The sequence below is a fragment of the Salminus brasiliensis genome, chromosome 4, assembly GCF_030463535.1.
Source record: "Salminus brasiliensis chromosome 4, fSalBra1.hap2, whole genome shotgun sequence".
Taxonomy (NCBI): domain Eukaryota; kingdom Metazoa; phylum Chordata; class Actinopteri; order Characiformes; family Bryconidae; genus Salminus; species Salminus brasiliensis.
The window spans coordinates 34,857,466-34,880,277 of NC_132881.1; the positions used below are offsets into that span (position 1 = coordinate 34,857,466).

Here is a 22,812-nt window from a genome sequence, read left to right on the forward strand (position 1 = left end):
GACTGTCTTAGGAATGCAGCATGACTGCAAGAGATGTGTGACTTTACTGCACTCTACCCTCTCAGTTTCCCTTTTATGTGGAGATTGTACAGCAGAGGATGAAGTCTATATAAATGGTTTATGGATTAATCCTATGTGCCCCCGAAGTGAGGTTTTGCCAGAGCAGAAATGAAGAAGAGGCGTGGTTGATTAATAGCTCCCAGTCTCTCAGCAATGCCCAGACGAGGGCTGCTACTGCAGGGCCGGGTGCGCTGGCTCATCCTGGGCATATTTTTGCTATTCGTGTTGCTGTTCTTTGCCTACCTGCTGGAGTGCACCCCTCCTGCAGATGTAAGCCATGTGTTACCTGGTCTTGGAGGAGAGCCTTATGGGAAGGAATATTACCAGGCCCTGCTGCAGGAGCAAGAGGAGAGGCACCTCAGTCGAGCTGCCAGCCTCAAGAGACAGATTGCACAACTCAAGCAGGAGCTGCAGGAGATGAATGACAAGCTGAAGACCCTGCAGGAGAAGAAAGAGGGCCCTGGGCCACAGGGCCTGGTTGATGGCAAAGATCAGGAACCTGGTGACCTCCTGGAATTCTTGCATTCGCAGATTGATAAGGCTGAGGTGAGTACTGGGGCAAGGCTACCCAGTGAGTATGCTTTAGTGCCCTTTGAGAGCTTCACCACTACTAAGGTTTACCAGCTGGAGATGGGCCTCACTCGGCATCCTGAGGAAAAGCCTGTACGCAAAGATCGGCGAGACGAGCTAGTAGAGGTTATTGAGGCGGGCCTGGATGTTATAAACAACCCTGATGAAGAGGATGGTCAGGAGGATGACATGCCCATGCAGAGGCAGACCTTCACTGACAGCCACTTTGTTGAGGGTAAGAACTAGAACATTAATAATCTGAGCACTGTGTTTCCATTTGAAGAAATTATAAAAAAGGAAAGCTTGTGGTTAAAATATTCTGTAACTCAGGACATTTGTTTACTGTCTGTGCTCTTCAGGCCTTTATAGGACTGAGCGGGACAAAGGCACTCTCTACGAACTGTACTTTGCGAAGGAGAATTCCCATGAATTCCGTCACGTCACCCTCTTCCGTCCCTTTGGTCCCCTGATGAAAGTCAGAAGTACATCCGTGGACACAGCCAGCACAATCATTAACATTATTGTGCCTCTGTCAGGCAGAACTGAAGCATTTGCTCAGTTCCTACACAACTTCAGGTGAGAATAGTGGCTTACGATTTATAGAATAAGCTAATAATTACAATTTTATACATTATATGTCATGGGTGAAAGCAAGTTACTCCAGTCCAGCTGTGCTGAAGAGCACACTAAATGTAATCATGTGATACACACTGCCAAAGTCTTCAGTTTTGTCAGGGGGCTGGAAGCTGGAGGTTATTCTGTAGAGTTATTCTATCTATATAGTGTTTTCTTCATAAGTCTGATGAACCTGTTGTCTTGGTGTTGTGTTTTGTTTTTTGCAGGGAGGTTTGTATACAGCAGGACAAGCGTGTACATCTCACAGTAGTCTACTTCGGAGAAGAGGGTTTACATGAGGTGAAGTCATCCTTACGGAAAATGTCCAGGTTTGTGCCCCAAAAGGTTTCTTTTCAGTGTAGGCAGTTAAATATAAACTCACTGGTAGGTGGACGGGATGGTAGCTGTTCCAGCTGATGTAAAGACTAAAACAAAATTGCCACACTGGGGAGCCTCCTTGTTTGACACTCCTTCTTAAGTTCAGCACAGGCTGTTTTCATAAATCCAATTTTGTAATTTTCTTTATGAAAAGTATTCACTAGTTGGATGTTTTCCCCCTTTATTGCTTTTTTGAATGGAATCATGGGTAGTATAATTCTACAAAGTAATGTCAATTAAATCAAAATACTCAGGATTGCTGGCTACAGATACACCCTGCAGACAAATGACTCCATGTAACTTTGAGAAAAGGTTATTGAGGAGTAGAAGTCTGGGGAAGAATACCAAATTCCAGATCCAACCCATGATTAGGAAATGGAATATGGCGCACGTGTAAATCTGCCTAGAGCGGACCATAGTCTTTTATTTTACATTACATATTTGTATGTAATTGACATTAAACATTGAGTGTGTGTGTATGTACATTTTTGCAAAAAGCCAAACCATATTGACTGTGTTTCCAAAAAGCAATAAAAGAGGAAGACTTTTATAGGCACTCAGTGTGGCTTCCACTTTGCACTTGGATTTGGTGTCAGTTGTACTTTTCTGTAACTGCAAATTGTGTTTTTTTTTTTTAAGTGAGGAAAGCTTTACCAACTACACTCTTATCCCCGTGGATGAAGAGTTTTCCCGTGGAAGAGGGCTAGACATCGGCGCTCATGCATGGAAGAAAGGGAGTGATGTGTTGATGTTCTTCTGTGATGTAGATATTTACTTCACACTTGAATTTCTCAGCACATGTCGTCTCAACACAACCCCAGGTATGTCTTCATTTTTTTGTTTTTGTCACTTTTAAAATGTGTTGAACCTGGATTATGATTACAGTATAACAAAAAAAGCATATTAGCCTTTTTTTTCCTTGAGTTTGGTCTACTTATTTTCCTATACATTTGTCCCCTTTTCTTTCCATCAAAGGCAAGCGAGTCTTCTACCCAGTAGTTTTTAGCTTGTACAATCCTGCTATAGTTTATGGAAATCTTGAATTAACCCCACCTATAGAACATCAGCTGGTACGTAACAGTTCATTTGCTCCTGTTCTTTATTTTATGGCTCAAATACATGATCTGTCATATGGTGCCACTTTGACCAAAAAAGAATAACAAATACACAATGATTCATAATAAGTATCCGTACATTTGTTATTTATAGAGTCATAAAAAAGATGCTGGATTCTGGAGGGACTTTGGGTTTGGTATGACCTGTCAGTATCGCTCTGACTTCCTCAACATTGGTAAGAGTCTGTTAGATGGAAATGAGTAACTAATTAAAAAATAAGTAAATAATTTAAAATAACTAAATAAACAAACAATTTGTCCCTTGTTTGTTTGTTTTCTTGATGTTTTTAGGAGGATTTGATCTGGAAGTGAAAGGTTGGGGAGTGGAAGATGTCCACTTGTACAGGAAGTATCTTCGGAGTGACCTGATAGTGATGCGCACTCCCGTGTCTGGTCTCTTCCATCTATGGCATGAGAAGCTATGTGCGGACGAGCTGACTCCTGAGCAGTACCGCATGTGCATCCAGTCCAAGGCCATGAACGAAGCCTCTCACTCCCACTTGGGCATGTTGGTGTTTCGCGAAGAAATCGAAAACCATCTTCGGAAGCAGGCTTACAAGACTCAGAGCAGGGCGGAGGATTGAGCTCGGTTGTTAAACCTGTTGAAGCTAAGCACACTGTTGTTGGATTGCTGTTGTGCAAAAGTTAGCCAATTGAGATTTGTCTAGATTTTGTTCAATCAAAACGCTATCCGAACTAATGCAAAAAATAAAATAATAAAATAAATCTGATATATCCCATGGATTAATAATAAACCCAAGAATCCACTTAAAGACAAAACATGGTTCATACCTCACCGGTCATGCTGATTGAAGTGCTTTATGTGAACATGTCAAAACTGTGGACTTGCTCTAGTGATTTCTTTTCTGAAATCTTTATGAAAGGTCACTTTACCTTTGTTTTAATGTGAGTATTAATGGATGTAAAAAGACCATTTCAGTTGGTGCTTTTATGTTTAAGCACACTATACATGGCCTAATGTAGGCTTCTTTCCAGAACTAGAAGTTATGCAGTGAGCATTTGCTTCTTTACATTTCATAAATAGAGCCATACTGTTACACTTTTTTTATTATTATTTTTTTTTATTATGAAGTTTCAAAACTCTGCGCTGTGATGAAGGGTCCATGGTTTATCAATGCTGTTGCAGCTGAAAGAGACAATCAGTTTCAAATGGATATGAACAAAAAAAAAAGGGATGTTGGATGGAATGAGTGAGTGGTATCTGTTTTTTTGTATCAAACCTCCCTCAACTTTTCTTCTCTGTACTGTTTAAGCATGACCAATGACTATTCAGCAAGTGTCGATTTCAGCCTTTGCACTGTGGGTAATGACGCATTAGTGTCATTCGTCACCCAACTGTAGATAGTCAAGTGCTGGCATCTCCAGCTCTTCCTCAAAGCTGGTTTAGAATCTATAGACGGCTGATAGTGTCCAGTGAGTCAGTTAACAAATGAACATATGAACAACAAATGAGGCTGACCACTGTAGAGTTTGAAATGGAACTGCATGTTACAGTGGTCTGTGATGAATTTCTCATGCTTTTCTTAACAAAACAAGAAGTAAATAAATAAATGAAGAACAGAAAGACTTTTCTCATCATTCACTGTAAACACTACAGTTAGTTCCTGCCTCTTCACAGTACAGATCTCATTATATTTCAAAGAAGTCAAACACTAACATTTTTCTGAAGTGTAATGGATAGAACCTGTCTGAAAGATCTGGTATTGGTTTAAGTCACTCTGCTGTTTTTCCTGTTATGGCAGCTTAACAGTCTGAGGACAATGGCAGAGTTCAGACTAGATTTCTGATCAGTCACAAGAAAACAGGTGGTTCTATATCAGTTTATTGTGTGACTTGTTGCTGTTAGTGATCTAAAAGGAATAGACTCGTTCTTAACCAAAGCAGCATTTCGGTTAATATGGTTCATAAAATCTATTCAGCTGCACCTAAACTTCCACAGTGCTGTAAAAATGCAGATGTAAGGTGGTATTTAAATCCACTATTTAATTTTCATTTCTTAATTTAAGACATATTGAATAATACTTCATGTATTCGTATTTATACAAGAAACTACAATAATAGAAAAATAAAGAAAATAAAAACGAAAGAAAGTGATTCAACTGCAAAGACAGGCTCTTGTAGAGCACTGGAAACCAAATGATTTCTTATGGATGAATATGATTTGATTTGTGTTTTTTTTTTTGTTTTTTTTGTTTTTGTGATGCATCATGTTAGTGCATGATCTGTTCTGGACGTATGTCCATACTCTTATATATCTCTTTAAGGATGAGCAAGGCTGTGTCCTCAGATTCCCTGGAAAGAGAGAAGAAAACAATCCATAATTAGTATTTGGGATTTTTGCATAGCACTTATTTCATCACAGAAATATTTACACATACACAGTGTGCTATTTTCCACATACCAGTAGCACAGGTGGCTCTGGAGAGCAAAGAGGTACTCATTGAAGCTTTCAATGGGCTTCTCTTGCAGGACATAGTCTATGCGATTCCCTCCATTCAGCATGCCCACCTTCACCCGAGTCTCCTCCTCTTTTAGGAGTTCAGGGCTCTCCACTATTAGCTTACTCTCTGCTATAAAAAATAAAACATTAAAATGTATAAGTATGTATATGATTCATTACAACTGCATAAAATCTCAGCTAAACTGAGGTTAGTATATTTAACAAACAACACAAAGAACACACTACAAAACTCACCTTCATCTTTTTGTTTCTCCTCTTCCTCTTTGATCTGACTAGCCACCATGGCCAGCTGTTCATGCAGCTGAATAGAGGAGGTATGAGCACGAGCAAAGTCATTCAGCGTCTGCCAGGCACTCTTCAGAGAGCTGATGAACCCATGCTTTAGATCCGAACCCATCCTGGAGAGACTCTCCTTTAATTCTAAACACACAGTAAACTAAGTGTTTTAAGCTGGTGGTGATTTATTTTATAACGTGTTCAACATTTTTTAGGGGTACAAATTCCAGAACCTCTCAACTAAATCAACATCCAACATCTCTCCTAGCACGCACCGCTCCTAATTGCTTTCAATTACAAAACACAAATAGGGGGTTTTATTACAGTACAGGTCTAATTCAGGAAGGAAGTACTTCAGGCTGCAATCAGGCTTTTTACCACAAATTGGCACCTAGAAGACTAAACTTCCTTGAGTAGGAAGGAAGATAGCTGGAGGAATGCTGTCTGGCTAGACATTACAGTTTACAGACGGTGCTCTGAATGCAAGGGCAAATGTTGATCAATGCCCCACATTTAAAAGATTTAACTGGTTTGTTTATATTTGCATTAAAAACATTAAATCTAAAAGCAACAAAGGATTATTGCAATGGGAATGCATTCAACTGTGTTAATGCCAAATTCACTATAAGTTAAGTGTTCTTAATTGATTACTTATTACTGCACAGCAACAAACACACACAAAAACAAAGAAAACTTTCGCTCACACATACCAAGATGTAGCCTCTTCCTCCCTTTATGATGTGGAATCAAAACAGGATCCAGTTCTACATCTGGTAAGATCATAGGCTCAATTCTGTATGCCACTGGATCCAACTGATAGCAACAACAAAGAATGATGTATTTATGTCAAGACTTGTCTTGCAAAAGAGATGTGTGCTATAGACAACAAAATCATACTGCTTTCTACTACACTTGTAGTCAAATAACACACTTGGCATTCCTGATGCTACAAATTAGACGTTTAAAATTTGAATGCTTTGATAGGTCACTGGACAGATCACTGATCAGGAACAGGAGATATTTCAATAGTATGCATGCAGGTTTTTTGGTTTTGTAATGGCATAAAAGATGTAGAGATTGAATAAAAACAACATACTGGATGGTAAATGTTAAAGAAGCCCTTGCAGGTGGGTAGGTGGTAATTTTCTTCAATTTTCTCCACACCACGTACGGTCAGAAACATGCCGATGGGAGAGCCGAGAGCAAAGAAGTTCCTAGGCTCAAAATCCAGGGTATGGTAAACCACAGACACCTACAGGAGGAGATCATATTTAGTCATGAGAAAACACTAATGCTGCCCAAAAAAAGTTTTCATTTCCCAAAGTCTTTCATTTTAACACACATCACACAGCTGTCCTAGCATAATTTCCATAACAACTGAGGTAACAAAACAAACAAAGAACACCATTTTAAAATAAAAGACCTCAGCAAGCATGTCAATGTGGCAATGCTGAAAAGCACTAGGGTTGGTGCGATCTGGAACTTCACCTGCCCAGTGCCAATTTCAAAGCAATTGTAATCCACGTGAATGGAGGACATGGTTCTGCCCACTGGAACTTTGATGTTGGCAACATCTGTGACTGATCCAGCTTGCTGAGGGGCTGAGACTTCTTTAATTTCCTCTTTGGTCACGGTTTTCTCTGGAGCCGCCTGTTGTGCAGCCTGAAAATGAGAAAAGGAAAGATGACTTTTATTGAATCGGTTCAGAAAGATGCCAAACACCACATTACAGAGAAAAGCGAATGTCTGCCTGCTTTGCTGCCTTCTCTTTGACAAACTTGGCAAGCTTCTTGCGTGGCCCCAAAGGAATGCCCATTTCCTTCAAATCATCCACTGTGCACATAAGCTGAGGGAGGCAAAGAGAGACAAAGAAACAGAATGAAGCAACACAAATATGAAACATATAATCATGTGTGAGAAAATTATGGTTGCTCTCACCAGAGACTCAACATCAATCTTCTCCTGTTCAAAAGTGCTGAGGTACTCAGACAGGCCCAGGTCCTCCAGAACGGATGACAGGTCGACAGTCTTCTCCTCATTCGTCTCCTCGGTTGCAGTCGGGCTAAAGGCCTCAATGGCCTGGGAGACAGGAGGACTAATCTGTACAATCAACCACAATGCACTTATCTTACCCATGTGCTTCAGAGAAACCACCAAATATGGAATCATTACAAAAACATGCCACCACTCGACTCAACTTATCTTGTTGTCCCATCCTGCAATCTTGGTGCTTCATCACATAAAGAATTACCCCTAGGATACCGTTTTTAGAAGTTTAAGTTGTGTCTTGTGAGTTGACTTAGTTTGTTGGGCTTCTTCTAAGATTATAAACCACACTTCTCTTTAGTGTTCATTTTGAATATAAACTGAGGTCCACAACTTCATCTCAACTGGCACCTTCTAGTGGACCAGAACTGATGCTGTATACACAAACATTCTAACCTCAATTATCTAACATTCTGAATGGTACCTCTTTCACTTCAGGTTGATCATTTCCATTTGGAGTTGAGCCAGAGGAAGGAGAGCCAATCTTCTGATTAGACAACAAGTCAAACAGTATCAAAGAGCCTGAAACAATCCGAACAATCAAAATGTTAAAATGAAGCAGGAATAATCAAAACAGAAGATAAATGACAGGTGCTTCTTAAAGACAAAATATTAATGACAGGCATCACAGGCTGCTAACAAAATGGCAGTAAAACCTAATGACTTGACTCTTTTAGAGTCACAGAGTATATATTTTTTCACACAAAGAAAAACCTTCATACCTAAGCTGTGCCCAGACACTGACACACCACCTTTGAAGTCTGGGTTTCTCTGCATGAACAGCGCATACAGCCGGTTAATCTCAAAAGCCACGGTGTCCATGATAGTCTGGCAGTAGGTTGGGCTGTTGTAGAATAACACGTCTAAGAGGGTTTCATTGGTAAAGTGTCTCAGTCGACCTGTGCTGGGCAGGGTGATCTTCTTTATCCGCCTAGAAATGTGAAAAAAAAATACTAATTTTTAATGGTTTGTAAAGCTACACACTTTTCCACAACCGTGCTCATTCTTTAGACCAACAGTTTGAGTCAGTCATCACATATTTATATAGGAATCAGTATCCTCAAACATTGGCACTTAATTATGGGATTTAAAAGACAATGCTCAAACCTGTCCACTCCTGTAGCATCTCCATGCAGGGCTGTGTGCCAGTGCACAGGTAGAAACTCCACGCGACTGATAATCCGGTCATCTTGGGCTTTCTTAAAATGACTCTGCAGCAACTTGAGGGATACAGTGCGAAAGTCATCCACTGTGAACATACAAGGATACACACACGTGCAAACACACTTTGATTAGAAATGTTTTGATCAAGGACCACAGAATTACAAAACATTACAACCATTGCAAAAATAATGTCGGCCTTACACCAAACAATTTTTCAAGTGATTTCACTGTTGCAAACAAATTCCAATGTCGGAATAAAATCACGTGAGTCTTGCTAGAGTGACGGTCCTTGATGTTCCAATTAAGTCAAAATGTTTAATGTTTTCACAAGTTTTTAGTCTTGGTTCGTGCAAATTGTGACGTGGACATTGTGCCCCAAAGCAGCTTTTTACAAGGTTTTCTCCATGTAAAAAGTATTCTAGGTATGATGAACATAGGTAACAACCAGTAAAAATAATCTGCTGACCATATAGGACAGAAAACACAGACACATCAGCTACAGATCAGCAAGACAAGTTTAGACAGGCAATGACACTTACCACACTCCACCATGCTTCTGAAACGCAGATCACACACTGGGCCAATGCCATGTACCATAAACACTAGATGGTCTACCTGTGGCATCTCACCTAGAGAGGAAGTTGTTTTAACATTGTAATGTTCTTCATACATTTAACCACAATGGTCTCTCATGCAGCATCAGGATACATTTTCATGGGGACCTGGGGTAATTCCTCTTTCACATGTGTTACTCTGATTTTGATTTTTTTTTTTTCCCCAGGGTGGGCTAACTAACCTTTATATTGTCCTTCCTCCTCCACTGACAAAATTATTGGCGGAATTACCTCCTGTTGTCTATCAAATTCAGCAATACTCTGATCATTTCAGTGCAGTCTAGACACCCATCTCTGTGATTTTTCAAGTGCATGTTGTTTCATATTGGAGGAAGGGGACTTTTGACCTTATTGTCAGAGTGCATGTGTCCCTCCTTGACACTTGAATCACTGAATTGATACTGAGTTGACAGTTTTATAACTCTGCCTTCACCCTGCATACTAAAAAAAACATTAGCAGGAAGACAAAGAAAATAACAGTAATAATTAAATCCTGCTGGCTACAGAGTTTACTATAATGTCAGCTACAGGTATAAGGACCACATGTGACTTAAACATAAATGGGATTGTAGAAAGTACAGCCTACTAGAAACTCATCCTATCTGGATCTGTGGCTTTTAATCACTGAGGAGATGATTTTATTACAATTTATTGACAAACCCCTGATAAACTAATCCAATCGGAATATTTTAAACTAAGTAAAACTGAGATAAGCACACAAGATCTGTTTCACACTACAAACTATATCTATTGCGGGACTGTTTACTGTTTGCTTGCTTTACTGATTTGCTCTGAATAAGAGCCTTCATCCAATAACTAAATGAAAATGATAGGGGCCCACTCACCATCAGGGACTTCATCATGGTCATCATCCACACCCCTCTTCACCACTCTGGGTCGTGTCTGACCATCCTGTGTGGTGCCCCACTCATCAGGCATGGCCGATGGCTGAAACTGCACTATGACCTGAGGGTAAAACCAGTAAAGTTTACAAAATCAAGAAAAATGACGTCCTAAATTCACCATCCATGAAGGAACACAGCACTTCTTATACTCTTTATATATTTATAGAATGCAGGCATACCTTTGGATTGTGCATGACGATGGTTTCTCCTGAAGGAAATTCCAGTCTACGATGCCACTGATTAGTAGATACTGCTTTTTTGTATTCTGCCTGTAAACAGTGACAAGTATTCTCAGAGCGTCATACACATCGAACACACAGATGTGGAAAATGTATGAAAATAAATAAAATTATATAACATTTAATGCAAATTAACATAACAAGAGGCATTAGCAGTAAGGATAGTTGTATAAACCAAGTGGGTAAACCCACTGAGAAGCTGGAGTACCTCCAGTTTGTCACTGAACTCCTCTGAATAGGGTATAAAGCGACTGTCTGCGTCTCCTTTGTAGAACCAGGTACAGCGCCGCACCTCAGTCGGCTCCTCCTCCCAGTAAACAGAAGTCCGAGAGCGGTCATATAGCTGCACATCATAGCGTCCGCCATCGGTAGACACGATCACATTCTCTGGATCTGGCTGGACTGGATACCAGACATAGCACAGCAAAATCTTTTAACATTCACAGGCAATTCGTAAATAAGCCTTTGACCTATGCGTTATGTTTCTCTGCATAGTTTCTTAGATTCCTTTTCACCCTGTTCAGGACCCCACAGAACCACCACAGAACATCTCCAGCAGCACTGCAGTGTCTGATCCACTCAAACCAGTGCAACACACACTAACATACCACCATGTCAGGGTGTCATTGCAGTGCTAAGAATGACCAACCACCCAAATAATACCTGCTCTGTGATTGTAATTATAGAGGTACACGGTGCACTCATACGGTACGTGGAGCTGAAATAATGGGTTCATTCCAAATCAAAGGTCATGACGTATGCATTTCTTCATTTATTTGGCAAAAGTTGATGACTGTCAAATAATTGCAACCATAATACAGTTGTAATTTTCTGACAGTCACCAATTTTTGCCCCAAATCTTTTCCCTCACACAAAATTTGTAAATAGGTCCCTTTCTATCTTACCAGAATTAAAAGTCTCCTCCAGTTGAAGGGAATCCAGAATGCTGAAGGGAAGCCACACCTTCTTGGCCTCCACTTGTTTGCAATAAAACCAGTGAGGCTGGACAGGCTCATAGACATTATAAGAGTATTGCATCATGGGGTTGGCTGGAACCACAGGTCCAGCCATGCTGGGTCCCGCCAGAGGTGGTGGAGCCTGGGTATGGGGAGGCTAGAGAAAGGCACAGCACCCTTGATATTCATGTATTTTTATGCTAAGATCATCAACAGATGACAAAAACCTACATAAGCAAACCTACCTTAGCAAATGTTGGAGGCGCTGTCTGGAGCGTGGGAGCTGGCAGGGCTTGGGAGTAGGGATTGTTTTGCTGAGGTAACTGACTAGAAGATTGCTGCTGTAGCTCAGGAGCCATGAGATAAGGGCTTGCTTTGCTACTTGTGGCTGTGTGACGATACGGATTATAGGACTGCTGGGGGGTCTGGGGAGGTGGGGGCATTGCCACGTTAGGTGGAGGAGTGTTTCTGCCCATGGGGCTCTGGTAAACTGTATTGCCATACTGCTGAGTAGGATTAACATGGGAAATTGAAGGGTTTGGTGGCAAGCTTGCAGCACTGGACACTGGGGAGGGACCTGTTGATGAGACAACTGCAGGTGCAGGGGGCAGGCTTTGCTGATGGCCTATTGCAGCAAATGGATCACTACTGGTTGTAGAGCTAGAAAAATAGTTGAATGTTGAGGGTTGAGGAGCGTTTGACGAGGTCTGACCAAGGAAACTGTCTTCTTCTCCAACTTCACTCGCATCATCTTGACAATGAAAAGGGACGTAAGAGGAATAATACACAGTGATCAAATATTAATCAAACATTTGTAAATATAATAATACAATGGCTATTATAGGAGGCTGAGGTCCTTTGGAGTGCAGGGAGCACTCCTGAGGACTTTCTTCGACACAGTGATGGCATCTGCCATCTTTTATGGACTATAAGTACTAAACAAACTCATAAAGAGGGCCGGCTCTGTCCTGGGATGCTTTTTAGACCCAGTGTAGGTGGTGGGAGACAGGAGGATGACAGCCAAGCTGTCAGACTCTACAACCAGCACTGCTCCCAGCGGACCACATACACACATACACACACACTTAAACTCCACACATGTTCAGGAAACAGAGGTCCCTCAATGTAACAATTCAATGTGCAATGTGCAATTAAGGGTCAATTTACAATTATACGTAAATGATCTGTAAATAATATTGTTTTACTATTCTATTCTATTATTTATATTGTGCATATATCCCTTCCCGGCTGTGGCACTGAATTTCCCCACTGTGTGACTAATAAAGGATTATCATATCTTATTATTAAATTATTTGAATTTTCAAATTGACACATTCAATTACCAACTCTAAATGCATGAGCTGAACAGTTACCTAGTATTAGTGCCAACCAAAAAATGGCTAAGATCTTAATTTTAAATAGAGGAATTGTCCATCTTAACTAGCTGTCTGTTAAGCTAGCTAGCCAGGAGCAGACTGGCTTGACTGGCCCTTGTCTGAACATAAACACTGCCGTTAATATCATTTCTCAGCATATAAAAAGACTGTACACGTATAGATTCAGTACATTTGTCTAACAGCTCTAAAGCTGGCACAGTAACAGTTGCTGCCATGATGTATAATGTCAGGGGAAATAGGTTACAGCCTCGAATGGCAGATTAGCTATCCGGCTAACAGTTAGCTAGCTAGTGCTAGCTCCCTCCGACCTGGGAACTGCTAGTTACCTAAGCATCAGTGTCTAACTCACCCCTTTTCCCTTTCCGTACAGGTTCTTACCTCCAGATAAAACTGCAGGACCAGTCGCTTGGCTGACAGGAATGAATGGCAAATTGAAATTAAACTCCGGAGCTGTGGAAAACAGCAGGTTAGCACTGGAGCTAGGGACGTTGCTCTTCCTTTCAGCCATTTTCACTCGCTGTTACACGTAGCTCCCACTGCCGGATTCGACGAGCAATAGATTTCAGTGCTTCCGTGATCGTCAAGCCGGAGTCTCGGGGTTTTCATATTCGCTGACTCCTATTTCATCCACGTTCTGACAGGCCAATGTATGCTAGCGTTGAGGGGGTGTATCCACATGATATATCTATCTACAGAATTAGCTTTACTCGCTCAGTCGAGATGACGTTGCAGGAAAAGCAAAGGAAAAGCAAAAGAGATTTTAAAGATGAGCAACGTTTTGTGACAGTGTGCTTCAATGGCCACAGTTTTTATATATAACAATTATAAAAATGATTTCAAACAAGGACTTTAACAATTATTAGCATTTTTGTGTTGTATTTTTTCAAATGATTCAATTATATTGATTCACAAACTGATGCATGAACTGATTTTATAGTCTGCTTACCAAACTTAACATGTTAATTCATTGAAATGCTTTAAAAGAAAACCTCGAAAACCGTAAACATCTGTAAAACAGCTGTAACTTTAGTTGTTTTTATGTATTTAATAATTCAAATGAGTGTTTTGGGGAGGTAAGGGGCCACCAATAGGAGGTCCAGCCAGCAAATAGTCTTTTGACAGGTCCTGTCATACCAACATGAAAGGTGCTTAGGCAGATATAAACCTTTCACATATATGAACATGACTTATTAAACAAGGAATAATAACCAGCCGTTGTCTAGTACCTCCTGCAAATGTGCAGAAATGGCGAACTAGTTTACAGCCTTTCTGACCTTTTGTGGCAATATAATAATAATAATAATAATAATAATAATAATAATAATAATAATAATCATCATCATCATCATCATAATCATAATAATGTGTAGTTCTTTAAAATATATATAGCCCATTCTCTCAAAAGCTGGAAGGCAGGGGACGCTATTTGGTGGACCATTTATATTCTGTTAGTGATTAATAGTTCATAGTAATGATGAATAACCGTGAATATTTCTAAAAAAAATAATAATAATCTTTGGTTTGTGTAGTTGGTGGTTATCTACTGTGTAGTGCTGAGTCTTTCACTTCAGCTGTCTAGACACGTGAGTTGCCAGATCCAGTAAAAATATGCAACTCAAAGGGAGCTGGAAAACAGCAACATCGGATGCTGAAACTGACCCAAAAGTTATGATTGTACACATATTTCTCGTAAAGCTCAATATTACCAACATCTAACCTGATGCCCAACTTATGTTTACATAAATTGTGTAAATGTATGTATGCTAATCCCTGACAGTACTTTGAACTTGCTAACAAATTGCTCTTTAATTGTAGTCGTGTTTCTTTTCTTTTTATTGAATAGCTGTCAAGTTGATTTATCTACGTTTAAAATATATGTAGAATATCTGATTTGTTTATGGCCCGTAATAACCTATTCGTTTTACAGTATATGTAAAACACTTTTACTGCAGTCGCTGAAGTATAATACTAATATGAGGATAGTTTTACATTACATGCACCTGTACAGAGTTTACTGTAAGAACCCAGCTGTCTTCTGAAACCACCCCAGTTTGGAGGGAAAAACGCGAACCTGGCAACTGTGCTAGACACGTAGAGCCAGAACTCGCGCTTAAGGTCACATGACGGCTGTTCGTGACGCAATTTTCCCGCCACCGCGAAGTGTGTGGAGCGGACGGAGCGAGTTTGAAGAAAAACGCGTCTGAAGAAACTTGCGAGCGAAATTACTGACCCGCTTCGACTAGTTTTCAAGTGTTTTTGAAAGACCTCCAGCTATGCCTTCTGTTCAAGACTGGATAGACAACCCGCTGGGCGTTGTCGATGGGATGTTCGGTAAAGAGGCAGTTTTTACTCCGCGCTCTGATCGGCGGCAGTCCTACAGCTGAAACGTGTGGTTAGCCAGACAGCCTGTTAGCCAATTAACGTTAGCTAGCTAGCTAAGTATTTCCTGCCTTTTAGCGAGCTGACCTAAACCACAACAGTGTGCCGAGATTATTACGGGGCTGTTTTTCCAAATATCTCGAGTTGTTAAATCTGACTGTCTGCTTAGTGTGTTCCAGACCAGTAGCATGCTAGCTAGTCAGCTAACTGAGACTTTTAGCTAGGTCTGGAGCTGCGGTTATTGAGACGAGCTGCTGCTGCTGCTGCTGCTGTTGTGAGAAAGATTATAGAGAACTGTATTCTTGTCCTTTTCAGCCCAGAACAGTTCCAGTCCAGAGTGGGAGAGGAAGGTTGTGGAGTATTTCAAAGAGAAACTGAAAGTAAACGACGCCCAGTCTGGGGTAACATTAACATTGATTTTGTTTGGGGGTGCACATGGGGCTCTCGCACGAGCTGATCGCTCTGCCTCTCTCTCTCTGTGTGTGTGTGTGTGTGTGTGTGTGTGTGTGTGTGTGTGTGTTTCTGAATTGTTTTGTCTCTTTTGAACAGTTTTATGCCACCTTTTACTTTACTTGACATTGCTGATTTGTTAAATAACAAACCCTTATACCTTTAGAAGTGTATATCCTTTTGTTATGTAATATGATTAACAGTTCTACTTTAATGTTTAGGTTCCCTCCCTAAATGACATTCCTCTGCACTATCTGAAGCCTAACAGTCTGGTGAAGTTCCGCTGTATGATCCAGGATATGTTTGATCCTGAATTTTTTATGGGGGTTTATGAGACAGTTGACCCCTCAACAAACTCAAAGGTGGGTGAGCAGTTTTACAGTTCGTCAGTTTTCTGACTTGTTTCTTTTGTGGTTGCCTTTGTTTCTTTGTTTACTGTTGGTGCACCCAGCATGCCCTGTTACAATAACACCTTTGAAACATGTCATGTTTAGGGCTTTGTAGTGTAAGATCTCACAACCATAATGCACTCTTTAGTTTCTTTTGTTTTTAGTTTAGTATTTATGTTTACTGAACCTTCATTGTGTCCGGTTTGCTTAAGATATTTGCATGCACATGGTTGGTGCTTATTTGCATGGGCAGTAATCACATTACCTTACCATTACCTACTGTAATTTTCCTAATGCACCTTTTTATTATTTTTTTAATACGTCAGTGGTTGTAGCTGTCAAAAAGTATACATCTGAATGTGGAAGTGACTGCATTTATGTTGTGTTGCTAACTGGTGGGAGTGCAACAAAATAACTGATGCATAACTAAATACATTGAGCATTGACACAGAGCTGCAGTGTTTTTTTGGTTCATTTGGTTAATACTGTTCATATTCATTTGTCAGGTGCTGAGATGTGGCAAATACAAAGATGTTACTGACTGTGGAGTGAGTAAACTCTGTCTTAAAACATTTATGGAAAGGTTGTTGCATGGTCACTCAGGCCAGTAATATTTACATTAATATTTCTGCACATTATTCACACACGTTCCCCAAATCTAATCATATGTTTCAGACAATCAGACATTCACTTTATGACGTGCATGCATAAAGGTTCAGAGAAAAGTGTTTTTATTATGTCTTATCCTTGATTACTTGTTCTAATGGGAACATGGTTTCATTACAGCAGATTGATTTCAACTCCAAAAATGCTGTTACTTCCGAGAGACAAACCTTCTACTGTGTTCCTATCCCAGGAGAATCTCAGTGGGTGAAAGAAATATCCTTTCAGTGAAGAGCTCTTCATCTGTGTAACAATCTGTCCCAACATAAGTTTAAGTAGATAAATTCTTAATACATAGATGAATGTCTTTTTTTCAATTGCCAATTGCTCAATTGCCAACGGCGACCATGTCAAATGTGATCCGATGTGGGCCAGTCACGGGTATAATATTTAGGTAATAATTGCAGTTGGCGTGTATATATTTTTACATAAGCTTTGTTTGAATTTGCACATGCACATCGTATGATGTTTTCATAAATTCAGATAAGGCAGTGACTGCTGTCTTTTGAAATGATTTGCTAAAACCCAAAACACCCAATTTCCTCTTTTGTGATGTAGTGGAATTGTGAAATCTGACGACTGTAGAAAGGAAATTGATTGCAGTCAGCAGAAATAATCTGGATCAGAACTCAATCAGGAGAGTGTGTTGTAATTGTGACAGATTAATCTGATGTAAGAAAGTTTGACTTTAACTGTTCAGAACAGTTATGCTGGCTCCAGCCAAGCCAGAGTGGTGCCCTCCACATCCTACACCCCGAACAGGCACAAACGCAGTTATGAGGAAGATGATGAAATGGACACACAGCCACAGCAAGAGAAAGAACTTACCTCGGGTAATAAGAAATATATGTGGTGAACTTTTTAGTTTGAGAATGATTGCCTACATGAAGTGTGTATATATTGCTGTTTTACAACATCTTGTTAAACGTTTGGCAATGGGCAATCTAAATGTTTAACTAGTTTCCTTGTTTTTTTCCCCTCTCAATAGGACCTAAGAATGATGGTACTCATAGGAATATGGACTCAAAACGCCTAGAAACAGAAGCTCCCAATCAAAATGCTTCGCCTTCACACTGCTCATCTAATCTAGATCTCAACTTCCCTCTGCCTGGAGAGCAAGGCCCAGCCTGCTTGGTCAAGGTAGTTAATTTCTTTTGGTTGGTTGGTCAGTTGATTGTTTTTAAATAATAAAGTCACACTGTGATTTCTGATTGAACAAGACACAAGTCTGCAATTATTATTATTATTATTATTATTATTATTTCTATTTATTTATATATATATATATATATATGTATGTGTGTGTGGTTATTGTTGGAAAACTGTACTGTGATTATTTTTCTGCTTGTGCTTGAGACATTACATCAGTGTAAGAGTTTCTTTCTTTGTGTAACAATGACAGGTGTATGAGGAATGGGACGGCTTCAAAGTGAATGACATGCTGGAGGTTTTCGGCATTCTCTCAGTTGACCCTGCTCTGAGCCTGATGGCTGATGACAAGTAGGATTATTTTTATACATTATTGTTGTTTTTTTTTAATAGTTAAGTTCAGAAGTGGATGTTAAATGTTATGAAGTAGAACCAGTGCACTTTTCATAGTATTTTGTGTGTCTTTTTACAACACCGAACAACGTGCATGTTTTAGACAGATTTGGAGAATGGAGAGCAGTAGCTGTGTAAACTGCATGGTGCCTGACTGACCGCCACTGTGCCATCATGTTTCATTAATTGTTTGAGCTTTCCTCCTGCTTTTTATTCATTTTATTTATTTTCAAATATGAAATAAAGTGTATTAATTTACAATAATTCCAAATGCTGCAGTGTTATGTTTCTTGCATATTGCCTGACATCAGTGTTTGAAGAGTTTCTGCTTGCTTAAAAAAAACAAAAAAAAAACAGCTAAAATCTGTATCTTTGCGTGCAGGGAAGCATCATCTCTTCTAGACCCCACAGAGAGCATGGAGACTGTAGAGGAACAGAGAGCCCACAGTCCACCTGCATCACTCGTACCAAGAATACACATGCTGTATGCCCAGCCACTGCAGCACAACAATCCACTACTGCCCTCTGCTGTTTCAGAGGACAAGGGAGTCTGTAAGTATGTGGTAATTGACATGTCTACTTTTGTATGCTACATTAAAATTCAGGATGTGTCCGTGTATAAGCATGCATTTGTTCTTAGTTTTAAGTGGCATCCTGAGCGAGTTGTCTTCAGTCAGAGCGGAGCTGCTTGCTTACCTCACACACCTCTTTCTGGGAGACGCACTGGCTGCTGAGTACCTCATTTTCCACCTCATTTCCAGTGTGTGAGTGGAGCTTAGAATCACCTGTGCTGTTGTATCTAATGCTACTTTGTTAACATTTAACTACAGAAAATTGATTTTTAGGCATTGCTCCATTTAATACCTTACACTGAATGCTTAACTACATTGGATGCTCTTGTAGGTATGCTAGACGAGATGTTCTTCCCTTGGGCAAATTTGCACTTAATGTTAGCGGCTGCCCTCACACCTCTCCATACACGGAACAGCTCTACCAGGTCATTCAGCAGCTTGTGCCATCTGTGAGTACTAGATGATGATTTCTCTGTAGCAAATATATTTCCTCGGTTTCAGACAAGTATTACCCTTGAGTGCAGAAATAAGTTGTGTGTGGTGTTGCATTTTAACTAGTCATACCGGATATGTATGAGTCTCAACAACATGAACAGTCAGCGCATGGTGCCCAGAAAAGATTACACAGCCAACCGGCTGGTGAGTGGGACTCTCCAGCTGGCCAGCAACACCTCTCTGTTTTTGGACGAGACACAGCTCGAGCAAGGCCAACTGGACACTACAGGTGAGAGCACAGTGTTGCGGAAACTGCCTTTTATTAGTTGTTTTTCCTTTTTCTTTTTTGTAAAAACTAGGAAATATACAGGCCTACTTATTTAGAATAAAGGCACATGGCTTGAATTTGGGCTTTGACCTATCAAATTGATATTTTAAAAGTTGAGAAACGAATTACTAAAGTAATATGAGTTGAATGAGGTTTTGAAAGGTTATTTTTCTGCAAACATTTAGACACCTTTCTAGTCGTAAAGACCCTACTTAACTCATTAGACCCATTGACTTATAATTGAAACCTTGTGAACACTCAACAGCGAGATCCCCTAGGCAGCTTGCTTTGGGGCATAAAAAAGAAAGCTTAAAATGGGATTGGATGTAAAAATAAAAACTAATGGTTGCCTGCAAAGCAGTGCAAGGCTCTAAAGTTTTCAAAGAGAGTTTCCAAAAGACTACCGTAAGTAATAAGTTACCCCCATGGCTGTAGTCTTTTTAGGAATATCCATCTGCCTGCTGCCTTAACATTTATAGCATAAATGTTACTAATATAAAATGTTATGGCTATGATTGTCATTGACTGTGTGGTGTGCGCTTTGGGCTTGACTGGAAATAAACCATATTGAATTACTATTACCATTATTTTAATCACTTCTTTGTAGTGAATGGCAGAAGTACAATAAATCCCATAGTTATGTTTTGTAAGAGATTTGTTTAATTGAGGAAAATAAAGCAGATTAATTAATAGAAAATTAGTTGTTATTGGCAACCCTAGAAGGGAGCACGTTGAAGAAATGGGCTCAGTTCTGTAGACGCTTGTTTTATTATTTTAAGCTTCACAGTAAACTGTTAAAGCAAATAAGAGAACAATTGCCATCTTGTGCTATTCTGTGGAAATTCTAACAAGTCCTTTAGTTGGGGTGCTGATACTGTAGACTGCGTTGAGGCAGAACAGCAGTGTCTGTTTACATAAGTCTGTGCCTCCTGTTTAACAGTCTTCTTTTTGTCTTTTCCATTAATTTCATCTTGTTTATTGTCTGAAATGCTAAAGGCACATTGAGTAATTAGTAACGCATGTCTAAAATGTCTTAAACATTCAGACAACTGCCAGAACTACTGGCTTGAAAACAGCTGAGCATACATCTCTCTTGAAACCAGTAATGTTACTAAGCTTACCTTATTATCATCAAGAGCTGCAGAGAACAGAGAACAAAAGCAGACCTTTTGTGTTTAACTCCTAGCTTTCCATTGCAGCTCAATGTTATGTTTTAGTTGTCTTCAGTCAGAGGCAACCTTCCTCAATCCCTCAATGGGTAGCTTTACATGCTTCCAAGTGCTTGTTGTTTGTGCTATATGAAGCAGTGTGTGTGTTTCTTCAATGTAGGCGTGCGGAACATCACAGCGCTGGGGAACCTGATCTCATGGCAGAAGGTTGATTATGACTTCAACTACCACCAGATGGAATTCCCCTGCAATATTAACGTGCTCATCGCATCTGAGGGCCGATCGCTCCTCCCGGTAAGGACAGCATGCCTACATCTTTCTCTCCTTCTCACACGCTTTCAGACACTAGAGGGCGAAGTGGGAGGGTTTGGGTGGGAGTGTGTTGGGTTTCAGTGGCTCTCTCAGGAGACTGCCGGTTGTTTCCATTGGACTGTTTAAGAGACAGTCTGATATTTCTGTTACAATCCATGGAGGCCTCGTCAGCTCCCTGGCTGGGCTCTCGCCGCAGCCTCACTCTGATGCGAACAACCTGTGGAATGTGCTGTGCTATTCCTGTGTATTGGCTCATGAGTTACCATGGCTGCAGCTGCACTACAAGGACATTAAAGAGAGGGGCTAATGCAGACCATTCGTTTAACAACAGAGAATCCACAGCAGAGCTCACAAACCACCACCTTAATTTACACTGAAAAGATAATAAAAGGTAAAACTGCTTGGCTCTGGTTTTGTCTCAGTGGGATAAAGCCATAAAGATCATATCTAACTGTAGGGTTTTTTTTAATTTTTTTATACAAGTATCTAAACAAAGCTCCATAATTGGTCTTTTGCCTTTGCAGTGTGACTGCCAGGTGCACTTGCGGCCTGCTCTGAACCCACCCAACTTAGAGGAATACCTGAAGACAGTACAGCTAGCACAGGTTCCATCTCAACTCAACAAGTATCGTGTCTACCTCTCCGCAGCCCGCTCCCTAGACTACAGTATCTCCGACCAGATGACTAAGGTCAGCAGCTGTGATTCTTAGTGTTGAGTTTTGTATTGTGCATGTTACTGTTAATCAGGGTCTTTACATGAATACTTCACTTAGAATGCTAATTTTGAAAATACTGCTTCTGTAAGCATATGGCCTTTCCTTTTAGACACTTGTCTCAAACAATCCACTGATCTGTTCCTCTACCCCAATCGTTGTAGGCAGTAGAGGAGGACTTTGTTGAAATGCGTAAGGATGACCCTCAGAGCGTCTCTGCTGAAGACCTGCATCGGATGCTGATAGTGGCAAGGTGAGTCTGATCAGCGGAGTGTACATTCTTTTGATTGTTACTTCTGCTGCTATTTCACATGCTATGTCTTTTGCTTTCAGATTGCTGTCTTTAAGTTATGGACAGACAAGTCTTTCCAGAGAGAACTGGATTAAAGCCAAGCAAATGGAAATGCTGCGGATTAGCAGAACACAGCAGCAGAAATGTGTTAATGGAAATGAGCCTTAAACTACTCCATTTCTGGGCATGGCTTACAATTTTGGTAAATACATTGTGAAGTTTGTTTTGTTAAGTAATGATTTTTTTTTGTACAGCACTGAGGTTCTTTTCTTTTTTTACTTGCCCATTTTAAAAGGTACAATGACAAAATGGAAATAAATTTGGTATTTTTGGACATACATTTTCATATCTTGCAGTTGTGTACAAATAATTGATGCTGTAAAACAAACCCACATCCCTGCAAAAGCTATTAACAAACTAACAAAAATAAATAAAGGTGATTTGCTAAGAACGTTGTACTTCCTATCTCTGGATGTCTGCCTGTATTTGTTCCCATTCCAATCACCCCTTTTACACATATCTTTAACTAGTATATGGATTGTATTCTGATGAGATTTTAGTAACATGCATTTACATGCAGTAGTCAAATTCATTCAAATGTGTCTTAGGTGTGTTTATACTTAGTGCCTTTGCCTAAATCAAAATAATCCTCATGCATTAAGTTACCAGTTGTAAAGGGGGGTATAAAATTCCAATACATGGCAGGATGGGCACTGTCTCTCCCATACCAGAGCTGAATATCGGGAATGCA

At 40.1% G+C, this 22,812-nt stretch overlaps 3 protein-coding genes across 6 annotated transcripts; 2 read left to right on the forward strand and 1 right to left on the reverse strand.

Annotated features, from left to right (window-relative positions):
• Positions 1-129: 129 nt before the first annotated feature.
• Positions 130-4,470, forward strand: csgalnact2 (chondroitin sulfate N-acetylgalactosaminyltransferase 2). Its single transcript, XM_072678161.1, has 7 exons — positions 130-865; positions 990-1,206; positions 1,473-1,574; positions 2,263-2,444; positions 2,599-2,693; positions 2,833-2,914; positions 3,030-4,470. The coding sequence occupies exons 1-7, from the start codon at positions 214-216 to the stop codon at positions 3,320-3,322; spliced, it is 1,623 nt and encodes a 540-aa protein (XP_072534262.1). The 5' UTR covers positions 130-213; the 3' UTR covers positions 3,323-4,470.
• A 449-nt stretch (positions 4,471-4,919) lies between these two features.
• sec23ip (SEC23 interacting protein) lies at positions 4,920-13,352 on the reverse strand. 3 transcript variants are annotated; one of them, XM_072678160.1, is made up of 18 exons: positions 13,196-13,352; positions 11,666-12,171; positions 11,370-11,577; positions 10,673-10,866; positions 10,405-10,494; positions 10,166-10,286; positions 9,246-9,335; positions 8,650-8,791; positions 8,265-8,473; positions 7,967-8,064; positions 7,435-7,575; positions 7,247-7,342; positions 6,985-7,158; positions 6,593-6,748; positions 6,207-6,309; positions 5,455-5,640; positions 5,161-5,329; positions 4,920-5,051 (listed from the first exon to the last, which is right to left on the reverse strand). In XM_072678160.1, the coding sequence occupies exons 1-18, from the start codon at positions 13,323-13,325 to the stop codon at positions 4,970-4,972; spliced, it is 2,895 nt and encodes a 964-aa protein (XP_072534261.1). In that variant the 5' UTR covers positions 13,326-13,352; the 3' UTR covers positions 4,920-4,969. The 3 variants fall into 3 exon arrangements, with proteins under 3 accessions (XP_072534261.1, XP_072534260.1, XP_072534259.1); XM_072678159.1 differs by having other exon boundaries at positions 5,161-5,326; positions 7,435-7,596; XM_072678158.1 differs by having other exon boundaries at positions 7,435-7,596.
• Positions 13,353-14,977: 1,625 nt separating this feature from the next.
• On the forward strand, positions 14,978-22,512 carry mcmbp (minichromosome maintenance complex binding protein). 2 transcript variants are annotated; one of them, XM_072678162.1, is made up of 16 exons: positions 14,978-15,148; positions 15,512-15,597; positions 15,868-16,008; positions 16,542-16,583; positions 16,822-16,914; positions 17,402-17,531; positions 17,687-17,838; positions 18,101-18,198; positions 18,623-18,792; positions 18,881-19,004; positions 19,144-19,261; positions 19,371-19,536; positions 20,905-21,038; positions 21,581-21,745; positions 21,934-22,022; positions 22,103-22,512. In XM_072678162.1, the coding sequence occupies exons 1-16, from the start codon at positions 15,091-15,093 to the stop codon at positions 22,227-22,229; spliced, it is 1,893 nt and encodes a 630-aa protein (XP_072534263.1). In that variant the 5' UTR covers positions 14,978-15,090; the 3' UTR covers positions 22,230-22,512. The 2 variants fall into 2 exon arrangements, with proteins under 2 accessions (XP_072534263.1, XP_072534264.1); XM_072678163.1 differs by having other exon boundaries at positions 16,825-16,914.
• The last annotated feature ends 300 nt before the right edge of the window (positions 22,513-22,812 follow it).